Consider the following 26,094-nt stretch of genomic DNA (forward strand, 5'->3'; position numbering starts at 1 on the left):
GGATGAGCCACGAGTGTGCCGTTTGGCAAAATGTGTCAAAATTAAGCAGTTTTTTTTTTTTTTTTGGCGTTTTTCTGTTTCGTTGTGCGCATTTTTACCGTAACTGGAGCTACAGTGCCGTGCTAACAGGTAGCTAGCATTAATGTTAGTCAAGTCCGGCCGAGTACATGTTTTGAGACTAAATTGACCGAACGATATTAAAAGGTTTTGTCTAAAAATGTTGCAATAAACGGCCAGTTTATATCTTCCAAGAGAATTTGAGTCGACGCAGTTGAACTGACTTAGATGTCACTGAAAAGTCATGAATAGCAGTAGTTAGTTAGCTAGCAAAAGTTGTGAAGCTGACATTACCTAAAATGCTGCCGCACTTCCGGCACGTATCTCGTTATTTTAAAGGGTTAACGGCATCAGGAGCGAAATAATAAAACAAAATCAGTAATAAGCAGACTCTGATATAGGTATACCTTTGAATATAGTAGAATAAAAATGTGTACTATCGTCCCTTCGATAGCTCAGTTGGTAGAGCGGAGGACTGTAGCGGCAACAGCTGATATCCTTAGGTCGCTGGTTCGAATCCGGCTCGAAGGAGACATGTTTTTTTTTTTTTTTTTCTCTCTGAAAGCAACCCCCTTAACACCTCGGGAGCTTTACACATCAGCGCCTATAGTGCGCTTTATCTGACAACACGTAGGCAGATTGATTGTTCCTACAACAAGGGGTAGTATGTACGCTTGTTGCTGCATTTCTAAGCATATTGTTCGCCACGAGTTGTTTTTTCTCTTTAATAAACGAGATTGCATGCTTGATTGTGTTTTAAATTTGATTATGTACGTTTCATTTAAAAATAATCTCCAACAGTATAGCGTTTAATTCAAACATCGACCCCTCATAAGTTATTGGTTTGTACTAGATGTATGAATAGGCAGTGCAATGCAATATGCAAGCTTCTAAATTCAGTTAATCGATCTTGAACACATCTAACATGGACCTTAATAGTAGAACACATTTTAGCATTAGCTGTTTTTGCTCGTTTGCTCTGATTCCTATCTTTTACTCAGAGAGTATATGTTTGTGGTTTGTACAGAAACACACCTTTGCCTTTCTTTCAGTTCCAAGCAAAGTCCTGCAGAAAGCTAAAATGTGGTAGTCATTGTTCAAAATGTGTCTGTTGCCAGCAGACTTGTGGCACTGTGAACTGTTTGTGTAACCTTTGAATCTGTTGACCAAAGCTGCTTTTGCAGGCCTGTGACATAATGCTTTAGTTTTCTATCAGCAGTGTCTTCTCTGTCTGGGCAGGTTGGTGCCGTTTAACTGGGCAAAGGAGCTTCTGCTAAACTTACTTTCTTAAAGTTCAACGCACACAGAGGAAAGCCGTGTGATCTCAAAGCCAAGAACATGTTGCTCTTTACATGGTTACACCACGTGTTGACATATCATAGGTAGCGCATGGGCAGACGGTTATTTAACTTTCAATCATGAATGCGTTTCTGGTTAAACTATATGAAAGTTTTTTTTTAAATCTCAGGCTTTTACTGGTTTACTCAGTGCTTAGTACAGTTTTTAGTTAATCTTTAGGTTTTTCCTCCAACACAGATAATTTAAGCTTACTATTTTGATGTCTATTTTAATTAGATTTCAGAAGCCAAAACATAAAACATTTGTTTCCAGCCTCTAAAAACAGACAATGTAATTATTTTCTCTGTTGTATTTAATTGTAAAGTTGATATCTATCACGTAATATATTATTCAAATATATTCAATTTATAGTATGTTCATTACATTATCAGCAGTTTTAAGTTAGAATTTGAAGAATGTTGTTAGAATTAAGAGTAATCATAAACTTATTGTCTTTGTTGAACTATTGAACGGCTTCTGTAAACAAAGAGTTTTTTCTTCAGCCAGACACCATGCACTGTTAACTCTCTGGCTCTAGCTAACAGATAAACCTGTTGGCATGCAATAGTTCACTTACAAGATAAAGATTAACAGAAAAAATATATTTATAATAGAATTACATGGTGTGCTTTTAGTTCCAATGATTCTTACGACTTTGCATCATAGGAGGACCTTTGCTTTTCTGATTTTTGTTTTAAAATTTGAGTAGTGTTTTACATTCTGCATTGTAGATTTTTAAGATATTTTTAAAAATTTACAGCAGTGACAGTAAAAAGTCATCACTACTGTTATTGCGACTAATATTACAATAACTGTTAGTATTGGTACTGCTGCCACTGCTAGAGTTGAACATGTCAATCATAATAATGAACATAATAAACAAAAACAGAAATGAATTTTGCATATCCTCAGTTAAATTCTCCTCTGTCAACCACAAAGATGCCCAAAATGTGCAGAAATATTTATAGGACTAGTGACCAGAAAGCAGGACTTAAATCATCAGGAAATCTGAGAATAAGAACACATTTTATAAACTTTTATTATGTTAAGTTGGGAATGTATATGTGACAATTATTCAAAATTTCAAATAATTAAACCTGAAAAAATATGAAATCATACTATTGTTTTTGCTACATCATTACAAAACATCTGATATGGAATATTACAATGGTTGAGGTAGTCAAGTGGCAGTAAAAACTAAATTAGGGACAACAAAAGTTTAGATAAATACAACTCTAATGCACAGTAGTGTAGGGCAGTAATTACAGAGAACTATACCGTATATATCGTATAGACAATTCATAAGTTACTAAAATATCCTCAAGGATTAAAACTTGAATGAAAGAAATCAACATGAATTTCGTCTGCAAGGGACAAAAGAATATTGTAACCTCATATCAAGATCTTGGTTGATTTTCATTCATTGAAATTCAGTTTTAGTTATTGAAAAGAAACAAAAAAACTTGTTTTGGACAGGTTTTCATTCATGTCGAACACGTTTCCTCGGTGACGCTGGAGGATCCAGGGAGAAGGCGGTTGGAGAGATGGGGCGGGACTCGGGGATGTACTCTGTCTGGTACTTGTCAATATAAGGTTTGGCCACATTCCACACCTGAGTTGAAAATACAAACATGCAACATCCTTTAATTTCCAGCGCAGTGCAGTTTACATTTAAGTATTTTGAACAGTTACTCCATGAGTTTCAGAACTTGCCTTCTGGTCGAGCAGGAGACGCTGAACAGCCTCAATATCCGGAGACATGAATCTGTCTTTAAACCACGGTCTGTTAACAGCAGAGGAGGAGAAATGGAACAGTGGATAAATATTAACTGTCCTGTACATCGTTTCAGTGGACGGAAAGTTGTGTACTTTGGCCACATCTGTTTGACTTACTTGACCACACTGCGCACAAGTTCATAGACCTTCTCCAGTGGAGTGGTGGTACGAAGCGGGCGGAGGAACTCGATACCCTGACACGCCGTCAGCAGCTCGATAGCAAGAACTGATTACAGAAAACATTAATAGTCTTGTTTTAATTAGGGTTGTCCTCTTTTTATTAGTAATTAATTTAGTCACCAAATTATAACATTACACATCTGATGTCACTGAAACCTAACCTAGCACAGTTTTCAAAGTAATAGCTGACAATGTGTACGAGAGACGTTAGACTGGATTATACGATGTAAGGGACCTGAATTTGGTAGACATGACACTGAAGAATAAAAAATGATCAAATAACATATAGGGCTGCAGAAGCAATCCAGTCATACAAGTCCTAAACAGTATTTTTCTCACACAGAAGTTAAAAACACAAACAAACTGTAATTTTATTGCAACATACTGTATATGGATGTATCATGTAGAACAGCCACTGGACTTAACATACTTATCACTGCCAATGCGGGTTGCTTACAGTGTATTCCAACTCTATAAATCTTGCTATGTATCTTCTTGCCAACACTTAAAAAAAAAAAAAAACAAGTTTGGCAACAGAGGAATGAATTAATTGATTTTTTTTAACCTGTATTTTTACATTTAACGGTATCCATTCATTGAGCTTAGATTTACAATCATGCAGATAGTTGCTGATGCAGTTTTGTCCATGGTTGATGTCACCTTTACACCTAAATTTGACCAGTTAGTCTCTGTAAACCTGAAACACTGCTTCCTGTACCTTTAAAGTTTGCTAAAATTTAGGTGGCTTTTTAGTTCTACCAGTGCACTTTGTACAACTGAAGTTGAAATTGATCATTTTTAAGAGTTTCACTGGAATTTCAGAACACCTACATCAGACAACAGTAGAACTATATTTTTGCCTGACAGTCTCCACAATAATAAATTCATATCAGCAGTAGAAATAATCCACACTTGCTATCTACATAAAATAACGTTACCTTGCTCCACATGCTCTATGACCCTCAAGGCCTTCCTGGCAGCCCAGCCTCCCATAGACACATGATCCTCTGTGGCAGCACTGGTGGACAAGGAGTCCACGGAAGATGGATGGCACAAAACTTTATTTTCTGAAACTGAACAGAGTAAAAGACAAGAAATTAGAGTCAATATTGATACTCAGATATAGCAATACAGATAAATACAATGATGTAGTGTAGTTTAACTTTATAAAACCATCTTTTCTTTAAAAAAAAAAAAAAAAAATTCTACCTGAAATTCATTATTCAATATTAAAGCCTATTTAAATCTGTTGACAAAAATGGACCTTATTCGGCACGACTAAATTAGTAATATGTAATGCACTTTACTGTACACCAACCTAAGGAAGCCGCAGTGCAGTGGGCAATCATGAATCCTGAGTTGAGTCCCCCCTCATTGACGAGGAAGGCCGGCAGCTCACTCAGAGAGGGGTTGCACAGCCTCTCGATCCTCCTTTCGCTGATAGAAGCCAACTCGTGGACTGCGATGGCTAAAAAGTCCAGAGCCTATGAGAAAGAAATTGGTAGTGAAAGACGGGAAAAGTAAAATCGACTACCAACACCGACAAGATGCTTCATTAGTCACAAACCTTAGCAGGGTATTCTCCATGGAAATTCCCACCTGAAATGGTCTCGCCTCTTTCTGCAAACACCATCTTGTACGGATGTTAAGACATAATAAATCACCACTGAATTCCAACAAGAGTCAATACACAATTTGTGCCTGAACCAATTTCAGTTAGGAAAACCAACTCCGGGAAGGATACGGGGTTGTCAGTGGCGCTGTTGATTTCTGTATTGATGATGTTTAGCACAAATTTTATCGTGTCATTGGCAACTCCGTGAACCTGCATGCAGAGAGAGAACATCATGCTCAGAAACAGCTGCACAAAACTCCATCTAACTGCTTCAAGACTATCAGTCACTATGGGATCCACCACATGAGAATCCACCACAGAGTTTTCCAAATGGAGTGTCTGGGGATAGTGGGTGCACAAACTGTCGAGTCCTGCGGGAGGAACTTGTGATTTGGGGACGCATAAATAAACTCGACTTCACTTGAGGTTACCTGAGGACAGCAGCGCATGGTGTAGGCATCCTGGACTCTGTCACAGAACCTGTGGCTCTCTGGAAAAACCAGACGACACACATTAAATACGACTTGTTTAAGGGCGCAGTGCAGGCGTAATGTTACCAAACGCTATACTTTATTAATCCCTGTGGGCAAATACACCCTCTGAATGTGACCCATTCAAACTATTTATGAGTTGAGGGCAACCACACTGGTGTGCTGCAGCTCTGAAACCAGAGCCTCGATCAAAGGCAACGATAGATGTGCTCCTAATATGTTTTGGCTGGGAGGAACACTAACAAACCGAGAGATAAAATGAAACCTCCACATGTGCCAGATGTTGATGTGTTTAACAATATGCTCAATTACCCAATAATGTTTCGTTACTCATCTGTTTTAGAATCCGGGTCGATCGTCTGACCTGCAATTTGTGATGGATGATGATCCGAGTCCAGCAGCGAGCGGAAACGCTGGGCCACTTCTATCTGTCCTGGGTGGGGCCGTAGCGAGTGGATGTCTGTGGCAGGAGACCAGAGAATAAGCAAGGATGGATGAGATGCAGAGTCTTGCAATTGGAGGTACAGTACACAGTAATTCCACCTAGTTTCTGGGTTTTTTCACAACTGCTGCTGTTGCTCACCGCTGTCAAAGGCCTTGGTGGTTCCCTTCAGCACCTCCAGGGTGAGAGCAGCTATAATATCTGCCTGTCGGGCGATCGCTTGGGCTCGCTCCACGGCCTCTGCCCCAAGAGAGGTTATCATCTGGGTGCCGTTGATCAAAGCAAGGCCCTGTGTGGGAAATCAAAGAGTGAGAGGAATGTAGGTCCAGAAGCCATTTGGAGACTAGTGACAGCGAATCAAATGTGATCAAATACTCAAATACTGCAGTGAAGTATAATTTTGAGCTACAAGGAGTTTGATTTTTTTTGGCAACTTTTTACTACTCCGCTACATTTATTTAAATGTTGTAGTTGCTGGTTTGCAAATTAGGATTTTACGTACAAAATATTTGATCTCTTAATAATATATGATGCCTTATTTTAGCTAACAGTACATTTAGCAGTCAGAATTTTCTTGACCCAGACCAGCTACAACATCAAAATGCTGCTTGTACTCATTGCATCAATAGCAACAAATCCCTATTAAAGAAATTGTTGCCACTGAGTTATCTCTGCAGAATGAGTACATTTACTTTTGATAATTTAAGTACAATTTTCAAAGAGTGCTTAAATGCTTTAATTTGATGCTCTTTTTTGAATGCAGTGGTATATTTACACACTAGTCTGGCTACTTTTACTTTGTTAAAGCATCTGAATATTTATTTTACTGCTTAGTTAGACTTGACCCTAATAAGTGAAGGTAAAAGCAGAGAATTTGGGCTAGAATATTACTTATATTCTATTTTTATACTGCAAATACTGCTCATCCTGTATTTCCTTAAAAAATACAGCCTGTACAGTGCGTTCCCGGTGAACCCTGGTTCCATTTTTGTCAGAATGAGGTTAATTTTACATTACCTCTTTAGGCTTTAGTGTTATTGGCTTTAGTCCATGGGCCTCCAGAACCTGGCCAGGGATGAAAGAAGAAAAAACATGTAAAAAGTCAAGGGGCATCAAAAAGCAAACATGCTTTTCTATTGGACCTTGCAACCTTTTGCTCTTAGATACAAAAGATACATTTCCTGTAATATTAAGCAACATATTGTTTTACAGCTACAGAAAAGTCACTCTGATCTTACGTATTTGGCATCTGCCCAGCCGCTCTTGGGAGACCACATTTTACCCTCTCCCATCAGCCCCAGGGCCAGGTGAGACAGGGGTGCCAGGTCTCCACTAGCACCCACTGTTCCCTTCTCAGGCACAAAAGAGAGGCAGGAAGCTGCAGGGGACAAAGTGAGGTAAACACAAAGATGAGTCACATGACAGTCACCTTCCCCAGTAGTGATAGTGAAAAAAGTTATCAACAGTTGAATGAGGCTGATTTTTCACATCAGTTAAGTAAACAGAAGATGACAGATCTAGTTGAAGCTCACCGTTGAAGGCCTGGATCATGGCATGGAGGGTTTCCAGAGAAATTCCACTGTGCCCTTTGGCCAGGACATTGATCCTCAGAGCGAGCAGCATGCGGGTCCTCTCAGGACTCAGCGGGTTTCCCACACCTACACAACACAGCATTAACTCTGGTGAAGCTGATGGAAGTGCAACAAAACCTAAAATACTTAGTCGGGAGCACTGAATGCCTGGAAATGTTAAAATCTGAAAGTGAGCCTGACAAAGAGTTTAATTACCTGCTGAATGTGATCGTACCAAGTTCTCCTGGAGCTCCCTGCAGAAAAAGGAAGAGCATGGGAAGGACTCATTCACTTATATATTACAAAGATCATCAATAGATTGAAAATATGACCTTTACTTGAGCTTGCTGACAGGAATGACAGTTCGGGCAAATTTTCCAAAACCTGTTGTGATTCCATAGACAACTGCAGAAACAAGAGAATTGAGAAGTTAATGCATGGGCTCATCCATTACAAAAATCCTGTAACTTTGCAGTAACTGGTTTACATCAAGCTTAATGCATTGAACACATTTTTATGTGAAACTTAACCTTTGTTTTCTTTTACAATGGTATCCAAAAGCTCTCTGGATTGCACAACTTTCCTTTCTGCCTCAGGAGTCAGCTGAAAATGTTGGTAAAGGGAAAGATTAAAGTCAAAGATTACCACAGGCCAGACATGACAACAAATACAATTTGTTGATCATTACCTTTATCTTGTAGAGCCCTCTGCCCAAGTTAACCAGATCTGTCGATGACAGGCTGTTGCCATCCATAGAAATAAACTGCACAGGGAGCCATGTGTTACACAGACATAATTAATACGTGTTTAATTTGAACAGAAAATGCACTTACCTCTCTCGGTTCTTTGAATGCTGCTGTACTATTTCACATAGTTTAGTTAAAGATAAATAAAAAATAAAAAGAAGTTGCAATGTTAGGTTTAATATATAACTCAGATTCTTGAAATCTTTCAAAGCTCAGTTTTGACTCCAACTGAAAATAGCATTAAGAAATGAAAGATAGATTTGGTATAGACTACAGTATCCCATAACAAATATTAATAATAGGCCACAAACACATAAGTTAAAGGATACAGATGAGAAACTCCAGGCTCACAAGGGATAAAGTCTGGAGACATGGTATCTCCTTCGATAGCTGAAAGTACAGGACAATAACACACAATTCCTCTTTATTGAAAATACATGACTACTAATTACGCACAGCCTAATTACAACTAGAGGTAAAACTCTCCACTGTCCTCTAAATGTGATGCATATATCTTATGTTTGTCCACACGTAAGTCATTACCAAGTTCAACAAAGTCATTATCCTCCAGTACATCCTCGATGGTGTCATCCGCGTCCAACAAACCCAAACCCTGGCACCTGCGCACAACAAAACGCGTGTCCTTCACAGCCTTGATGCCGCCGTTGTCTGGTTTGTTCTTCACGTAGCGTTTGAGCGCTTCTTGTCCCAGCCACTGGATCGTGTTGGAGGTGTCACGGCAAGGCACTGCCAGCCACTCATCTCGGATGTGGACAGTAAAACGAGGCATTGCGCGTCAGCGGGACTCGGCTGCAGTGAGCTCTGCGCACCGCTCTCCGGGGTACCAGCTTCGGCCGCACGCTGCTCGGCCACCAATCAGACGCCGCTGGGGAGCCACGCCTCGCCGGTGTCACACCTCTGGAGACCGTTGACCTGCACAGGGCGGACACACAGATGTTTGGACATATTGACCACGTGACGGAGCCACAAAAACTCACCGGCGAAGCCAAACATGGAAACGCTCAGGTGTTGAAGGGAAGCTCACTTCACTGTCAACATGTTACTGTGTGGCAGGTGGACAATCTTATATTTCTGCGTAACAATAGAATCAATGGGGGCTCTGCAGCTTTATGGAATGTGGCTACTTATTGTGAATTTTAAGTTAAATCACAAATTAGTTGGAGAACACGTTATCTACAGATGCCTTTACTTGCTGTCAGACATTACAGGTGGGAGTAAATGTTGGTGGATACACTATAAAAAAAAACTTTTTAAAAAACAGCTTTCACTGTAGTTTTTCAAACAATTTGCTGTGATTTTACAGATTTTGCCCTGTTCTGTTAATCACAGATAATATCTAGTAAAAAGATAAGTATCAATTCACATGTTAGCTGTAACAAAAAAAAAAAAGATTTCCAAAAAACAGGCTAAACCCGTAAATAATGTCCACACCAAAAAATGTTTTTATTAATAGTCATTTGTTCTTTTACCACATTTGACTGTAAAATTTCTTCTTTTTTACTGCATTTATATCAGCAAAAATTATCTAACAGGTATTTGCTGTTATTTGAAAAAAAAAAAATGTATATTGAGGTTTGAAAAATGATAATAATTAATCAGACTGTTAATCTTTTTTTAAAAAAATCTTCATTGCACAATATTATGAATACTGGCAGCTCAATTATTTGATTCAACAAAATATTAGATTGTTGGGATGCAGCAGTTTGATTATATGATGCGATTACATCTGTATTTATACATTACAGAGTTATGTAGAGATTAATAGAATCCTTAATCCCAGATTGTATGCACAATTTAACTGGATCTCAGTTATTTCAGTTCTTTATTAAGTACCCAGCAAATGTAGCACATTTATGTTCCAGATATTAAACATGTATCCTCATAATTAGGGAACAAAATAGCATTAATTTACATAGTGTAATTAAATGACAGTTACATGATATTTCTGACAGTTTGGTCAATGTTACAATCCTTCCCTGTACTTTGCTCTGTGAAGTGGAGATCAGAAAAACATTCAGCAACTGCAGTTTGCTGCATTTCACCTCAAGTGAGGAAACCAATAGCATTAAACCACGGTTCCTAGAATAAGTTTTATGACAGAATTAAAGGCTTACATGTGTTGATACAACCTGCCTACCTTTCTTAAAGATCACTCTTCAGTTTCAAACAGAGTTGTTAATCCTACCAGAAATGTTACCCTGGTTCAACCGCATACCAGACCTTCAACTAATCCCAAATTACTCCTTCAGATTAGATTAGCCAGATTTCTCAGAAATCATAAAGCAAACACTCTTTCAAAACAAAATAAAACAAACGTCCAGGCTTTCAGCAGAACATTAGCACAAAGAAAAATGTGCTACGGTCAAATATTACCAACGCTGTTGGCTGCACTCTAATCAGCTTTATCACTTACATTTATATTCACTGCTTCAGTGCACTAAACAAAAACATAGATGCAGATGCAAATGGGTTTCTTTTCTGACATAGAGAGAAAAAAAAAATCAATCTTAGAAATGGGTTCAATTTAGCTAACTGTGCACCTACAGTGTTTGAGGCAACAAAACCTCAGGCACTGAATTAACCCACGTTCTGGTCAGGTGATGATCTGATAGTGTGACCAGCACACAGACACTCCTTTGATCAGCAACTATAAAAGTTCACCCTAAACTTCAGCTTTATTCAAATGACGTGATGCTCTAGATGACAAGATAAAGATGAGGACAGGCTGTTGGCCTGCTGGAGGCTGGCATGTTAGTCAGACTGGTAGCCAAGCACTTCCACCACTACAACATTTGTCTTCTAAGAAATCATTTCAGACAGCTCTAGATGGACAACAAAACGTGATCCTGTCTCCCAAAGTGTCTCTCAACTTCACCAACTATGCAGTCATCCCTCCCCTTGCAGCTCAAGCACACCAGCTCATCTATGACTCTCCTCAAACACTGTAAAACATATGCATACTTTCACAATGATGAGCTGTAATATTTGAGTGACTCAGCTGTATATATTGAAACATGAAACTGATTCTGAAGAAGGCTAATGATAAGGAATGTTCCACCCCGCAAGTTGACATTATGAAACCTGGGTAGTGTGTTTGTGAGATTGTCATCAGGCTGTCAGCAGAACATTATTACAAAGAACCATGGGCTACAGTCAGATAAGACAAATGCTGTTGGCTGCACTGTAATCAGTGTCATCACTTGTGGCCATATTCACTGCTTCAGTGCATACCACTGAATAAAAATATAGACATAAATGCAAATGAAAGATGTCAAAATCTTATCAGTAGAAAGGAGTTCAATTTAGCTAACTGTGCACATAAAGTGTTTCAGCTGTTCAAATGGTAACTTGACCTGTTGATGATTCAACAATTAACACAACAATCAAGGCAGTTTAAAAGCAGAAATGTTCATATCCCATTGTGCTGACTGCTTATTCCCTCCATGGTATGTCTTCCAGCTTATAAAATGCAAGGCAAGCTAATTTTCATATGAGAAGTCTTTAATAATTTGAGAATGCAAAAATTTTGTTCAAAATATAGAAATAGCAGGAGAGCAGGACTCGTGTATTTGCTGGATTAAGCAGAGATAGATTTCTGTCTTAAATAATTTTCCAGAAAATACTGAACTGAGACCACCAAGGAGCAACACAGAACGAGATCTTTCCTACCAGTGGCCATCAAACTGTATAACTCCTCCTCTTATGACAGCTGAAACAATGGACACTTATATCTAAACAATATTATCAATATCATTGTAGTATTACTTCTCAGTAGTTGGTGCAACATTAGTTTCTGCTTCATGTGTAGCATTTCATTTCATGTGCAATATGTAATGTGCAATATTTAATTTTTTCATTTCTCAGGTATAACATTTCATTTTCAATCACTTTCTAGTTACATGAGCAGTATTTCACTTTCATGTACAGCAACTTTAATATGTGCAATATTTTATTTTAGTTTCATTTTTCAGGCGCAATACACTATTTCATTTCATTTTCTCATTGTCATTTGTGATATTTCTTATGACTGCCATACAGTTTCCAGCATTAGTTTTTACTTTTCTATTCTAACCTTATTTTAGCTCACTTATTTAAATAATTCCAGTCATGTATCATACTTATATCATATTGCTTTTTACCTCTTAGGCACTGCATTACTTGTCATTTGTTTGTTTCTGAGCAATATCAAGTCAAGTCAAGTTTACTTTATTGCCTCCCGTGGGAGAAATTAGTCTTAGACAAAGGTAAAGGTAATAAACTCCCGCCTGAATTCAACACCTCGTACTCTGTCAACAGGGCTTGTGATGGATCAGAAAGAATATTGTTTGCCTGCCTAATGGTGACCTGTATAAATCAGTTTTGTGGCATGAGTGGGACAGGGGTACCCATGATCTTGCTCGCCATCTTCACCGGGTTCTGAATCTGAGTTTTAGACTCGACTGTGAGAGCCCCAACGGACACCAAAAAACCTGAATCGTCTGAGAAAATGGAGCTGCTGATGTACTCTGGCACAAACACTTGCCACCTGTGCGTACCAGCTGAGGTCCAGCAACGTGCACACCTACTTCCTTAAAAGAGGTGACCAGTTTAATGTTGTTATCATGTATGGACACCGTACTATGATCACCCACTGATTCAGGATCTAACAGCATCTCAGTAGTTTTTTTTTTTCCCTGTGTAAATCTGTGTAAAACTTAATGAGAACTTAATGACATGTTGATTTGGGTGAGTGCAAATATCTGGCACAATAACTGAAGTCTTATTGTTGATGCAAACTTGATTCCGTGGCTTTCTGGCTGCTTTGACATGTTCTTGTACTCTCTCGTGGTCCAAAAAATAACAAAAATAACAATTATGAACGGATTCATCAATTTATTTACCTTCAGGAGTTCATCAAAATTAACAAAGAACAAAGTCTTTCCAATAAACAGTCTTTCACACCACGGTCAAAAACAATTTACCTCTCATTTTGCACCACACCTGTCGCAATTATTGTGGCCTTTAAATAAACAGGTAACTCATTCACAGTGCCACTTGCTGGTTACTCATTGAAATGGCTCCAACACAACCGGCCCCAAATTGTTTATGGCCGTACAGGAACATAACAATTACAACTTGGATATCCCCAAAAATGGGATCAGACAAGAGTCTAACCTGATGTTCCACAAACTGCACAACATCGCTAAAATTTGGTATGCGGTTTTGAGTTTCTCTAATTTCATATGCAACACTTCTAAAACGTTCTCTCAATTTAAAAGGAATTTTTTATATCATGATTTTAAGATTTGCAGACATGTCCAGTTCTCTCATATCAAACAAATCAGACATTGCATTATTGCAGCCACGCAGAAATAGATCGTAATCTTGAAGTGCTGAAACATTCTCAACCTTAACAGCAGGCCAGTTGAGGACTTTAGCTGCAGTGATTCTGGTTTCATTACCAAAATGCTCCTGTAGGAGGGCTTTAGCTGTTTCAAAGCCTCTGTCTGCACTCACGTGTAAACAACTTTGCACAAGCTCTGTTGGACGCTCTTTGGTGTACCTTTCCAGATAGTACATGCAGTCTCCTTTAGCTGCACAGTTATCTTCAACACAGTGTTTAAAGGCTTGCATGAACATCTTGAATTTTAAAGGGTCTCCTTCAAAGACTGGTGTCTCTCTTGGTGGAAGTTGACCACTGTTGTTGTAGTAGCAGTTCAGATACTTGATTTTGCTTCTGTAAAATCTGAAGTATGCCGTTATCAGCTGTATGTACAACAGTTCCATCCTCTTTTCCACTTCTTTCCACTTTTGACACAGATACATGTAATGTTTTATTTTCTGTCAAATCCTTGAACCTTGCATTGGGATGAACATTTGTTCGCTTTAGTTGGTGCTTCTCAAAGTAGGACTCCATTCCATCCTGTTCTGCTGAAAATGCTTGCAACACAGACACTTCTGCACCTGCAGCTTCAATCTGAGCCTCAAGGTCCACTTGTTCCATTTATTTGCGTAGCGATTCTGCTTGTGTCTCCAGTTCATGTCTCTTTTTTAGTGAATCTGCACATGCCAGCAGCGCAGCTCTCTTAGCTTCAGCTTGCGCCGTGCTGTTGCTATTGAGGATTTGTTGGATCTGTTTGATCTTGCAGATCCTGTGCAGGTTGTTGCTGATCCAACATTTGATATACTGTCCATTGGTATTATTTTATCCTCAATGCTTTTCACAGCTCCTTCTCGTGCACACTCCAAATATTTTGCTACACTCAGAGAGACTTCATCCACACCCAGAAGTTTTGCCTTGAACCAGATTTCATGTTTTTCTGTTTCTTCCACAGATAACAGCTTGAGCAGAGCATAATGTGCATATTTTGCATCACTAAGCAGCACTTGATATTTGTTAAAGCTGCTTTCTATTTCAGTTTATTCCCAGGTTCAAACAATAACTCCTGAAGTGTTCTTTTTGATTCAGCAGCTTTACTCAGTTTAGATTTTCTTGTTTTTTCTAAATCTCCTATTTTACAAAGCAGTACTTTTGTGACTGGGAGTTCAGCCTCACTAACAGTCTGAGATTCAGCAGTTACTTCTATTGCCTCAGTCATCATTTCACACAAATCTGCATCGTTACCTTGATTATCAGTTTGAACCTTCAAACCACCTTGAGTTTCAGACATTTTTTAACCATTTGTTCATCAACCACACAGTTTTTCGTTTAAAAGTTGCTTTTTCAAAAGCTCACACCAATACACAACGTAAATTATGTCCATGAAAATAAAGTCTGTTCCTTTGAAGTAGTGTCTTGGACTTGAAATAAAGTTTATTTTACTTTGTTTTGACCCAATGCATTGGTATTTCAAATAGATAGTTGTGTGCACACTTTTCTATAATGGCCATATGTATGTGTGTGGTAGCGCTACCATGTACCTCCTTTATTAGACCTCGATCCAAAAGAAACCTTTCCTCGTCTGTCCGCCGCCGTTGCGCCGCCGCTGCCCCGGAGTCTCCTGTCTCCGTCCGCCGCACCGCGTCCAGACGTCCACACATTGCCAATGGATGGTCCACTGCCCGGCCCCGATCTCCGGTGCTCGTCGCTGCGCGCAATGCAGCGGCGACTCCTCCTGACGGGTCTCTCCTGCGCCCTGCCGTGAGCCGTGGTGAGCGTCTGGATTACAGCTGGATCGCAGCGTTGCCGTCCTCGTCGCACAATTTATAGTTTCGATATGATCAAATAAAGATTGTTTTTGACTAATTGATGACGCAAACTTGAATCCGTTAAGAACGCGTGGCTTTCTGGCTGCTTTGACGTGTTCTTGTACTCTCGTGGTTCAAAAAAATAACAAAAATAACAATTATGAACGGATTCGTCAATTTATTTACCTTCAGGAGTTCATCAAAATTAACAAAGAACAAAGTCTTTCCAATAAACAGTCTTTCACACCACGCCACGCCACAGTCAAAAACAATTTACCTCTTGTTTTGCGCTACACCTGTGGCAATTAGTGTGGCCTTTAAATACACAGGTAACCCACTCACAGTGCCACTTGCTGGTTACTCATTGAAATGGCGCCAACACACTTATTTAATCTTATGTCATGGTAACATAATGGGTTTCCACAAAATACAATTCATGTGTGCACAACCGTGTGTTGAGAAATGTAGTTTCAAGGCAATGCATGAAGTCTGTCCTTAACCCAAATGCACATTCATTCTTGCTTTTTTTATGGTGTCGATGCGTAAAAACACCCCGAATAATAGAAATCAAAACCACAAGATTTCTTGTAACGTGTGGTGATGGAGGTGATGGAGGAGTTTGAAGTAACGAGGCGTACGTGAAGGCAGCACCGTAGCCTTGCGGGGCGGTGATGTCAGTTTAGGGGCTGTAGGAGTTTGTGCAGCGCCATGTGTGCCGACAGAGAGTAGGCCTGCTGCTGGCCGTCAGCGGGGCAGGCAGGCAGCAGAGGAGGGAGGAAAAGTGTGTTTACACAGACGGCAAACTGCCTGGGGAATCGTAGGGGAGAGGAAGTGAGCCGGCTCTGTGTCTGCCTGCTCCAACTTCCTGCTCAGAAAAAGAAAAAGCCCAGGATCCTATTTCAGTCCAGCACAACCGTGTTAGAGCCGGAGTAAGCATGGAAAAACAAGGAATCACACAAGCTGCACCGTAGACGTTCGGCGGAGGGGAAAACAGCGAGATCGCAGGTAAACGCAGAATATCCTGACATGTTTCTATGAACGGCGCTTTGTTGGCCGGTCGGCGGCTGCTAGAGAAGGGAAATGAGGCACGCTTGGTGCTAGTGGCGAGCTCGTTTCATTGGAAGTTTTGTTAAACTCCTCGGATCGGGTGTTTGTTTCAGTTGTTCGGGGCGAGATTTCGACTAGGACACGTCTTCAGGTCCGAGCAACATCTTGAAAATGAGTCAGTGGGGCCGAATAGGGATCCGGAGCTCCGTGCGTAATAGTTAAGTTTACAAGAGAAGCGGGCACTTAAAAAAAAAATAGGGTGGGCGATGAGGAACAGCACCCGGAGACTGTGACCGCTGCTTGGAGATGCTTTTCTTATGGGTCCCTGTTGAATTTTCCACCGCCTGCGAACAGGAAGAGAGCAGATTTAGTCATGGCTAAGTAATGTCTGCATACACCATCTAATCTCATTAGGAGTTTCCGTTCAGCCAACACACTGGATGGCTTTGTGCGCACGGCGAGACTCTTCAGGCCGAGCATCCGCAGAAGGGCTCCTCATCCCCTGCACGAAACCACCACAGTACTGCTAACATATTCCTAGAGAGATGTCTGCGGTGCCCAGAGAGACTCCAGTCACCTCGTTGTTGGGTGAAGATGTGGGATTTATCTCTGTGGATTATCACTTTGTTACACTGTAATTAATAAGTCATGCATGCATCTACATGTACATATAAACTGACAACACACCACACTGATCATATTGTATCTAGAGTCTCATATCCACTGTTATCCTTAACTTTATGTTATTATTTATCCAGCACACTTCTGTTACATACAGCTTTTTCTATATCTTGCATACTTCCATGCACTGCATACCCTTAAAACTATTCCACGTTGCACTTTTACTGCTTCTTTTGCACATCTGGTTATGGTGCTAAACTGCGTTTCCTTGTCTTAGTACTTCTACCATGTGCAGTGACTATAAAGTTCAATCTACTGAGGTCTGTAGGAGGCATTTCTAACCAGCAGTATCCCACTGTGCTATTTGCAGCATCCTGCAAAGGTGAATGTTTCTAACTCACACTGTCCCAATTGCAGACCCGTCAGCTCAGTGGCCCAAGCTCCACTTGAGCTCCAAAGTGTTTCAAAGCCACACCGAAGGCTGGGTTCAGGGCAGGTTAAAGGGTGGAGCTGTGGAAAAGGGGACAATGATTTGATCTTTTGACCCCCCTCCCTGTGGGATTTTTGTGGGAAGTGTGGCAGGACTGGGGAAACGCTCCCGTGCTGTGGGATCCCCTCTCCTTGCCGTTTGTCCTTGAAAGTAGAATAGGAGGAAGTCCTGACTCTGACAGGTTTGTAGTTTCACATGGCAGATAGAAAACTCAGGGGATAGCTCTTGTCGGAAATTAGTCCAGCCCTCTCTCTGAGATACGCTGTGGTTGAAAAGCTGCTCTGCTATCTTTGTTTTTTAGTCTCAGACACTCATCGCCCCTCAAAGATATGACTGAAAAGACGACAAGATGAGTCTGTCAATATGTGACATTGATGTCATTAAAAACATCTATATTTTGGTTATAGACAGTCAATATCAGATTAAATATAACAGTATACAAGACTTACCATGTGTGTTTGAGTTTGAATTATCTGCATTTTTCCCGGTTGATCATTTGACTAATTAATCAAGCGCTTGTTTGATGTTGCTGTCGGTGAGGACAGAAACATCCCCCCCTCATTAATATGTGTGCTCTTAGTAGGCAGACAGGAGCTTCGAGGCTGCACATTCCTCTATTAGAGGAATAACCCACCCTGGGCCCGTCATACTTCCTGTGGAGAGAGGGCCAGGTTGAACCGCAGCATATTTCTGGCTTGAGCTGTTGTTCCTCCTTATATTTTTTTTCTCTCCTGCTGCTGCTGCTGCTGCTACATTACACTATACTCTTTAAAACACACTGTTCTATTCATCACTGGTCTACTCTTCCTTACACCACATGTTAGAGCTCCAATAGGCCGTCCCCTCTTCAGCCGGTAACCTAATTTAGTCTGCGTGCAGTAAAAGACACTGGCAAGACAGAAATGAGGGAAAAGGCATTTAATTGAGATGAAACGTCGGCTTGTCTTGTTCTAAACAGTCTCTCTGGCTCTAATGGCAGTTAGTTAACACAGAAATAAAACAGACTGTAATGAGTAAAACAGACTCGAGTACAAAGAGCCGCTGCTTGGCTTGCTTCCCTCTGAGGTTTGTGCTTATTCTGTCACTGTGGCATCTGGCAGGTATTACACATGCAGGTAGTTTTTTGGTGCTTTTTCCGTGTGAGCTGATGTCTTGGAGTGGTGCTGTTCCGTTTTTGTCTTGTAGAGAAAAAAAAAGGCCACAGGAGAAAGACCTCCATCATCATCATCATCATATGAGGATTTTAAAAATAACCACTAAGAGCTTTGATGTTGCTTCCTTTCCACCAGTGTCAGATTTTATCCACTCTTCTCCCGCTGGTCTAATCATCTGTATGTCTTGCTGCAGGTATGGACAGTGCCATCACTCTGTGGCAGTTCCTACTGCAGTTGCTACTTGACCAGAGCCACAAGCACCTCATATGCTGGACGTCCACAGACGGCGAGTTCAAGCTCCTGAAGTCAGAAGAAGTGGCCAAGCTGTGGGGGCTGCGCAAGAACAAGACCAACATGAACTACGACAAGCTGAGCAGAGCGCTGCGCTACTATTACGACAAGGTGAATTCAACTGTGTGTAGTCGTCCAACCAATCATGACACTGCAGCTGCTGTAACTGATCGGACATGAAGGTTATGTGAAAGGAATGTAGTGTCGTGACAAATTCTTTGTTCTTCTGTTTAAAGCCACAAACTCCCCTGATAGACACTTCCTCTTTCTCATCAGGCTCACGGCAGAGCTCTGGCTGTGACGCAGCGCTCAAACAAAAAACCGTTGCAGTGTGACAGTGTGGCCTTTATTAGACTGAAACGCTGCCCTGTGATAATTCATATGTTGCGTTGCTTTTGTGTGTTGATATTTGTTTGCTGGGCATAAAGCAAAAGCGATGATTTGTTTTACAGAAGATCATCAAGAAGGTGATTGGCCAGAAGTTTGTCTATAAGTTTGTGTCCTTCCCTGAGATCCTCAAGATGGATCCACAGGCTGTGGAGATGGGTCTGGCTTCAGGAAGGTTTTCCCTCCAGGACGGAGAGGCCCATGAGCTGGAAGTAGAGGAGGAGGAGGAGGAGGAAGGTGAGAAGGAGGCCCAGAGGAGGACCCTGGCAGCCTTGGGGGCGCAGCAGTGTCGAAACGACTACCTCCGCTCAGGTCTCTACTCGTCCTTCAGTATCAGCTCCCTGCAGAACCAACCTGAGCTTCTTCGTGCTCTGCGGGAGCGTCAGGATGAGCCGCGCTCAGTCATCCGCTTTGGCACCAACAGCAGTGAGAGGAGCTCCCCTCCCTCTGCCAAGCCAGAGTCCTACGTCTCCCCCAGGCCATCCAAACACCCCCCTCACTCCCACTCCCCGTCCTCCCCGCACACCCAGCCTGGCCGGAGCTGGAGCCCTGCTGCCGAGGAGGAGGAGGACTCTGACCAGGGCGCTCAGCCCCTCAATCTGTCCTCTGGGCACAGGGAGCGAGCCCAGCAGCCTCCTGAAAAGAGGAGCAGCAGCAGCAGTGGTAGAAGTAGTTGTACTAACAGTAGTGGTAACCAAGGAGATGGACTCCCACCAAAAAGCAAAAAGCCCAAAGCTCTGGAGATCTCCGCCCCGTCCCTGCTACTGGCCGGGAGCGACATCGGCTCCATCGCCCTCAACAGCCCAGCGCTGCCGTCTGGCTCCCTCACTTCTGCCTTCTTCACTGCACAGGTGAGACCCTTTACCTGAATAATACACAACTACAGTTCCCTCTGGGCGGCATGTTGGATACAAGAATGACTCTGTTTACTCACTCGTTTTTCGACATGAGTCAGATGGCTTAAAGCCGCTAAACTGTGCTTATGTTTGTGATTTGGGGACTAGTGACTCATTCATCTAGTCTCTTAAGGTGCTTTCCAGACTTTTGCCCAACACATGCTTGGATAGAATCAGCGATAGCATGGTACGCCCTGAACACATCTACGATTGCACTGAAACTTGCTTCATCTCTATCTAGTCGTGACATGTTTACACACCTCACTGCTCCCCTTTGACAGACTTCTCTTATTTCTGCTGTCAATAATTCAACACAGACCGGATCGTGTCACACTCTGCCAGCCACAGCTGAGGTATACAGACCTCAATACTAGTCAAACCTCAGCAAGACAATAATTGTGTGATGCTATCAATTTCTGTCCCCTCTGAGTAATGAGATGTGTCCATAAAGCTCTCAGAGAGCATCCACAGACCTCTGAAATAGCCCAGCGTGTGTTTGTGGACACACTACTGTTGCATTTGTTTAGTAGTAACTTGAGCCAAGCAAATAACAACAACAAAGAAGGTATGATTTTATGCTATGAAGAAATGTATGCATAGTCTAAAACGTATTCGTTTTAATGAGTCAATCTGTCTGATATTTCTGATATAATTCTCTAGCGTGTAAACCAACATTACTGCCAAAATGTGCTGCAAATAACGGACCTTGTGGAAATACATCTGCACTCAAACTAAACCTGAGACATCCCACTGTAAGGCAAATCCTTCAGGTTTTACAGTACAGTTTTAAGAGTGTTTTCTGCCCCAAATTTTAGAGCCAATTTCATCGAGCCGTAACGTTTTGGGGTTATGGCAAAGATCAAAACGAACCAAAGGCTCTGCCACAAGCATCAAGTGCAATTTAATTATCTATTTTAGTTAATCGTGCGTTTATGTTGGAGTTGTTACAAAGGAAAGTGACTGCTGCATCATAGGAGAGGTTCATCCATGCGTCGGGAAAAGCATTAATGCTACATTCGCTCTGTCTGTTTATGAGTGTGCAAAAAGAAAAAAACATGAGATCAGAGGAAAACAAGCGATTTACAGAAATCTTCTGCAAGTCCAACCTATGAGAGGGGGGAAGAGGCCCTAAGTGATGCCATATGCTCCAATAATTCCATTAATAATGGGAGCAGGGCTGGGTGCCTCCACAACACTGGCTCACTTCTCCGAGGTGACACAGGGGAAAGTAGGGGGGAGGTGGAGAGAAGACCAGGGGAGAGAAAGAGAGGGAGAAATTGATTTCATATGTTTTCTCTCTTGTTGGTGTTCCAAAGTGCTCGAGGATCACTGCCTACCAATGCCTGCTCCCCTCCCCACCTCTCCACCCCTCCCTCAATCAACAACAACCGCCCCGTCCTCCTCCTCCTCCTCCCCCCATCGCCCCTGTATTCTGAGGGAGAAACCACAGACTTCCTTCCTGCTCCATCAGTTTGTTTTTCCAAACGCCAATACGCGTCCATTTACCATTTCAGCATGTTTCACATTACCAAAGCCCTCAGAGCGATGTTCTCCGACCAGTGGGTCTCGGTGTTTTTCTTCACAAAAAAATGTTGTCTTCACGGGTTTCTCTTATTTATACGAAAATCTCCCTCCCTCTGTGTCCTCCTCCTCCTCCTCCTCCTCCTCCTCCCCTCCTCACAGACTCCCTCGGGTTTGCTGCTGGCTCACAGTCCACTGCTGTCAGGCATCCACTTCTGGAGCAGCCTGAGCCCAGTCGCTCCGCTCAGCCCCGCCCGGCTGCAGGGCCACAGCTCCCTGTTCCAGGTAAGAAACGCATGCAGGTGTAGACGCACGGCTGAAGACAGAGGGACAAAAATAGCAGCAGATGTGAACAGAAAGCGTACTCTAACAGCTGACATTTACTGGTAGCCCTTTAAAGCAGAGGAGGAAGTTGTAAGGTTGTAAGGAAGCTGTGCATGCAAAATTAGTGCTGCTGTGAAATCCTCACTCTTCCCGATTGTTAAAATCAGGTAATTAAAGATAGCGACAGGAAAAGTTGTTACATATACAAGTTAACCATTTTCTTAACCATTGAATGGAATCATCTTTATCCCATCTATACATTATCATAGCTCCTCTAGTCTATAATGTGCTTTAAAGGTGCCACATTGTGACGCTTTACAGCAAATTTGTGAAAATCTCAAGTTCAGGTTTCACTGAAGCACAACAGGCAATCAGTCCTTGTTGACTGGTTTCGAATCGGTGTTAAAGTTTCCAGCATCCCTGAGTGTCTCTCAGCGTTCCAACCTCCAGAGCTCTGACCTGTGGACATAGGATCAAAGCTAATGGTAACGTTAGCTGCACAATGTGCTACGACGTTTCGCATTGCTGTGGTGACATTGCCATCAGAACTAGCAGTAATGCTGGGAGTGCACAAGGACTCATGCGTTCACTCTCACAGCCAACAGCAGAACATTTGGTGGGCTTAGCTCCTCTCTGAGATGATTCAGAATTAGCGGAAGCAGCTTTACAAAATAAACAAACCAGGTGGACTTAGAGGCAGCTAATTATTCAGGCAGACTCACCTGGAAGCAGCAGGATTATGCAGATATTTAGATGGATGACTACTGGTTTGTGGTGATATGTAACACTCAGGTAAAGTTCTTACTTAAAGCTGGGAGGCTATCTAAATGTTGAGGGGGTTTGAGTAAAGGTAAAACATCTTCATATCTTAGCAGCTTTAAGTTTACACCTCCAAGTTTATAACAACCAGAAAATACAATAAAAATGGATTTTCACCATATGGGACCTTTTAAATTCAAGCCTGATCTTGATTCAGTAGAATTAGTTTTTCCAGCAGGTATTTAGTCGACTGGAAGCATATGCAAAACTTGAAAACAAAATATTCTTGTGATTTGCAAAGTAGAAGACACCAGTGGTTGTGAAACTAGTTGAGACTTAGTAAGCAGGTCCTGCAGAGGTGTCCTGTTTCAGGGCTTGTGAGAGGGAGAGGAAATCCTGTGAATACTTCCTGTTTGAGCCCAGGGGAGCCAGTCTGAACAGGGTGGACTGGTTTGAGAGCTGCTCCTCATTTATGAAAGGCACACACGCACGCACGCACGCACGCACGCACGCACGCACGCACGCACGCACGCACGCACGCACGCACGCACGCACGCACGCACGCACGCACGCACACACACACACACACACACACACCGCAGGCGCACATACACACACACACACACACACCGGATTCTTTGTGCGCAAATAATGTTGACTTCTCCTTCTGTTGTGGAGTTACAGGAGACAGAGACGAAAAGGAAGAGGCACAATGAATAAAAAAACAGGAAACCAGAGCAGTGACAATGCTGCAGTTCCTCACCGGAAAGCAGCTTTCATAGAGCCTCCGTCCCCTCCCCGCTAACTCTCAGCCCCTTTCTCTTCCTCCACAGTTCCCCAGCCTAATCAACGGACACATGCCTGTCCCCCTGCCAAGCCTGGAAGGAACACCCTCCTCCCTGCTCCTGTCTCCCACCACCCACAAATCCTGATCCAGGGTCTGCCAAAGGCGTCCCATCATCATGCATCTCTCGCTGATAGTTTCTCAGAGCCCTTGTCATCATCAGCAGCGATCTCTTGTTCGTATTGTTGTCAAATTATGATTCAGAAAGAAGAAGTCCTACGCGACAGTATGTGACCTCACTTTTTTGCACTTGAGTTGCTTCAGATTCTAGTGGTTGAAAGCACTTGGTAAAAGCCATACGCCGCGATGTCTGTGAGACGTCTGGCTGTTTGTGATAAAGTACAGCACATTTCCACATGACCCTGTCCACGACGGACAGAAGCGACATGTAGCTAGCTGTAAAAGGCTAGCCAGCCACTCATTCTGGTTGTTTTCATCTTGTAAAAAAAAAACTAAAAATGTATTTTTTTTTCCTTAAATGTTAATCACAATGTGAAACGGGTTGTTTCACCTGCGTGGTATTGTATGTAATGTATGCACTATGCTTCTCAGATAGTACCGGCTGTGCCTTGTCGTCTTATTTTTTGCTTTATTTCTAAATCTTTTAATGAAGACGAGATTTCAAATCAATGAAAACCTTTGTAACACTTGTTCTTTTTTTTATACTGGACTTGGTATACAGTATGTATTCTGTATATTTTTTGTATTGTGAAGAATGTCTTGTTTTCAATAAACAAAGCATTGAATGCTTGAATACAGTTTTCTCTAGAGTGAACATTTTACAGTAGCTGAATCGAAATCATCCATACATTAAAAAAAAAAGCAGCTCATGTGATTTCTGTTTAAACTTTAGATTTAATTTTCTTTACTCTGAAAAAAGCTCAAATATGGGAGGGCATCTGCAATGAAATCCCACACCAATAACAATTATCCACAATAAAGTTAAAGAATGTCATACAAAACATCTCTTGTAACACTGTTAAATAGACTGTGACTCAGATCAGATTCACTAGGGGCAGGACTACAGCTAGTGCTTCCTGAATTAGGAGTTCAGTGGCCGTGTGCTTCCTCATACAACAGAGCAGGCATGCAACACAACGATGGAGGCAATCCAGAAAAAAATAGATCCATTTTTACAGTTGGTGAAGATGGGAATGGCAGACAGGAGAACCATTTGTAATGCACAAAGGCAACATTGCAATTCCAACACTGGGAACTCACTTTGTACCTCCTGTTTCTAACAGACTAGAAGAGAAAACGTGTCAGATTAAGGTGGAAAAAGAACAAGGACAAGGATGCTGTTAACTGTACTTAAATATTTAGGATTTCTGAAGTATTTAGGAGGCCCAGCTAATCCTGTAATGCCCTTGTTAATAATTCTACATTGCCTTTTTTCCCTGCATTTGTTCATTGGTCACGACAGAGACCACAGTATCCTGGAATGATATGCCAGCATCCGGCAAAAATGTTTTTTTTTTTTACACAGAGCTTGGCAGCACTGCTCTCACATCAGCCTCCAGTCAGGATAAAATGATCAGTTATTATATCAAAGCTGGCCTCAAAAACCTTCAGAGCAAATGGTCACAAATGATTTGTGCAGCTGAGTACAGCACCGTGGCAACAGAGACAGAACATCAAACCCCTCCGAGCTGCTACAGAAACATCCCTCTGTCTGTGTGCCTTAACACTCCCACACATCGAGGAGCTTTGAGGTGGACTTTTATGTATGAAAATGAAAACAATGACAAAAACGTATCACTAAAAATACCACCACTTCAAAAAAAATGTAATTAAAAATCTATACACATTGCATGTATTCATTAAAGTGACTGAGCCAGTTAGAATTCTAGACAGTAGTTGGATTTAGCAGCAAATTCTCTTCTCAATAAATATAGATGTACAGTATATAAATGTCTCTTTTGAGCCAGGTTCAAGCCAAACCTGGGAGGGGGGGGTCGTACTGTGCACAAGTTCCCCCAAATAGTTTTGGGGGGAGGAGTGATGATGATCATGATGTTCCACGTCAAGAGGTTACTGATCCGTTGGCAAGACTGTACAGAGATCGGAGATCCTTCCCAAATACAAAAAATTCAGTCCAGAGATTTTAAAACAGCATGCTTTGTCTTCTGCTCTTTCCGTTTCCTGGTGAGGAAAAGAAAAAAGCAGGAATTAAACAGCTGTGGACAACACCTCAGACACCATAGAGAGAGTCTAAGGTTTGGAACTACAGCTCCCATAGTACTTTGGGGGGTTGTAAATAGGAAATATAAGTTCTATTTCTTGACCTATATTTGTTCACATTTCAGCAAATTGGCTCCATTAAAAGCAAAGACTAACAGCAATGAATGACTGACTG

The 26,094-nt window shown here is 41.7% G+C and overlaps 3 protein-coding genes and 1 non-coding gene across 4 annotated transcripts in view; 2 read left to right on the forward strand and 2 right to left on the reverse strand.

Annotated features, from left to right (window-relative positions):
- Nucleotides 1-501: 501 nt before the first annotated feature.
- On the forward strand, nt 502-588 carry trnay-gua (transfer RNA tyrosine (anticodon GUA)). The gene is given in 2 exon segments: nt 502-538; nt 553-588. It is a non-coding gene; the product is annotated as a tRNA-Tyr (tRNA).
- A 1,828-nt stretch (nt 589-2,416) lies between these two features.
- Nucleotides 2,417-9,137, reverse strand: hal (histidine ammonia-lyase). Its single transcript, XM_023267545.3, has 20 exons — nt 8,760-9,137; nt 8,546-8,606; nt 8,304-8,331; nt 8,159-8,233; nt 8,001-8,073; nt 7,809-7,875; nt 7,687-7,724; nt 7,432-7,557; nt 7,138-7,277; nt 6,917-6,964; nt 6,041-6,188; nt 5,822-5,917; nt 5,398-5,456; nt 5,096-5,176; nt 4,919-4,984; nt 4,670-4,835; nt 4,290-4,424; nt 3,289-3,397; nt 3,109-3,178; nt 2,417-3,007 (listed from the first exon to the last, which is right to left on the reverse strand). The coding sequence occupies exons 1-20, from the start codon at nt 9,004-9,006 to the stop codon at nt 2,876-2,878; spliced, it is 1,965 nt and encodes a 654-aa protein (XP_023123313.1). The 5' UTR covers nt 9,007-9,137; the 3' UTR covers nt 2,417-2,875.
- Nucleotides 9,138-16,105: 6,968 nt separating this feature from the next.
- On the forward strand, nt 16,106-24,492 carry LOC111566793 (ETS transcription factor ELK3). Its single transcript, XM_023267547.3, has 5 exons — nt 16,106-16,409; nt 18,910-19,118; nt 19,460-20,245; nt 21,974-22,096; nt 23,728-24,492. Exons 2-5 carry the CDS (start codon nt 18,912-18,914, stop codon nt 23,824-23,826), a joined length of 1,215 nt encoding a protein of 404 aa, XP_023123315.2. The 5' UTR covers nt 16,106-16,409; nt 18,910-18,911; the 3' UTR covers nt 23,827-24,492.
- An 81-nt stretch (nt 24,493-24,573) lies between these two features.
- LOC111566781 (cyclin-dependent kinase 17-like) overlaps nt 24,574-26,094 on the reverse strand; it is a 34,468-nt gene continuing 32,947 nt past the window's right edge. Inside the window, exon 17 of the mRNA XM_023267533.3 lies at nt 24,574-25,880. Within this exon, the coding sequence (XP_023123301.2) occupies nt 25,843-25,880 (38 nt within the window). The 3' untranslated portion in view covers nt 24,574-25,842. The remainder of the gene's footprint in view (nt 25,881-26,094) is intronic.

This window comes from Amphiprion ocellaris, chromosome 3 (genome assembly GCF_022539595.1).
Source record: "Amphiprion ocellaris isolate individual 3 ecotype Okinawa chromosome 3, ASM2253959v1, whole genome shotgun sequence".
NCBI lineage: Eukaryota > Metazoa > Chordata > Actinopteri > Pomacentridae > Amphiprion > Amphiprion ocellaris.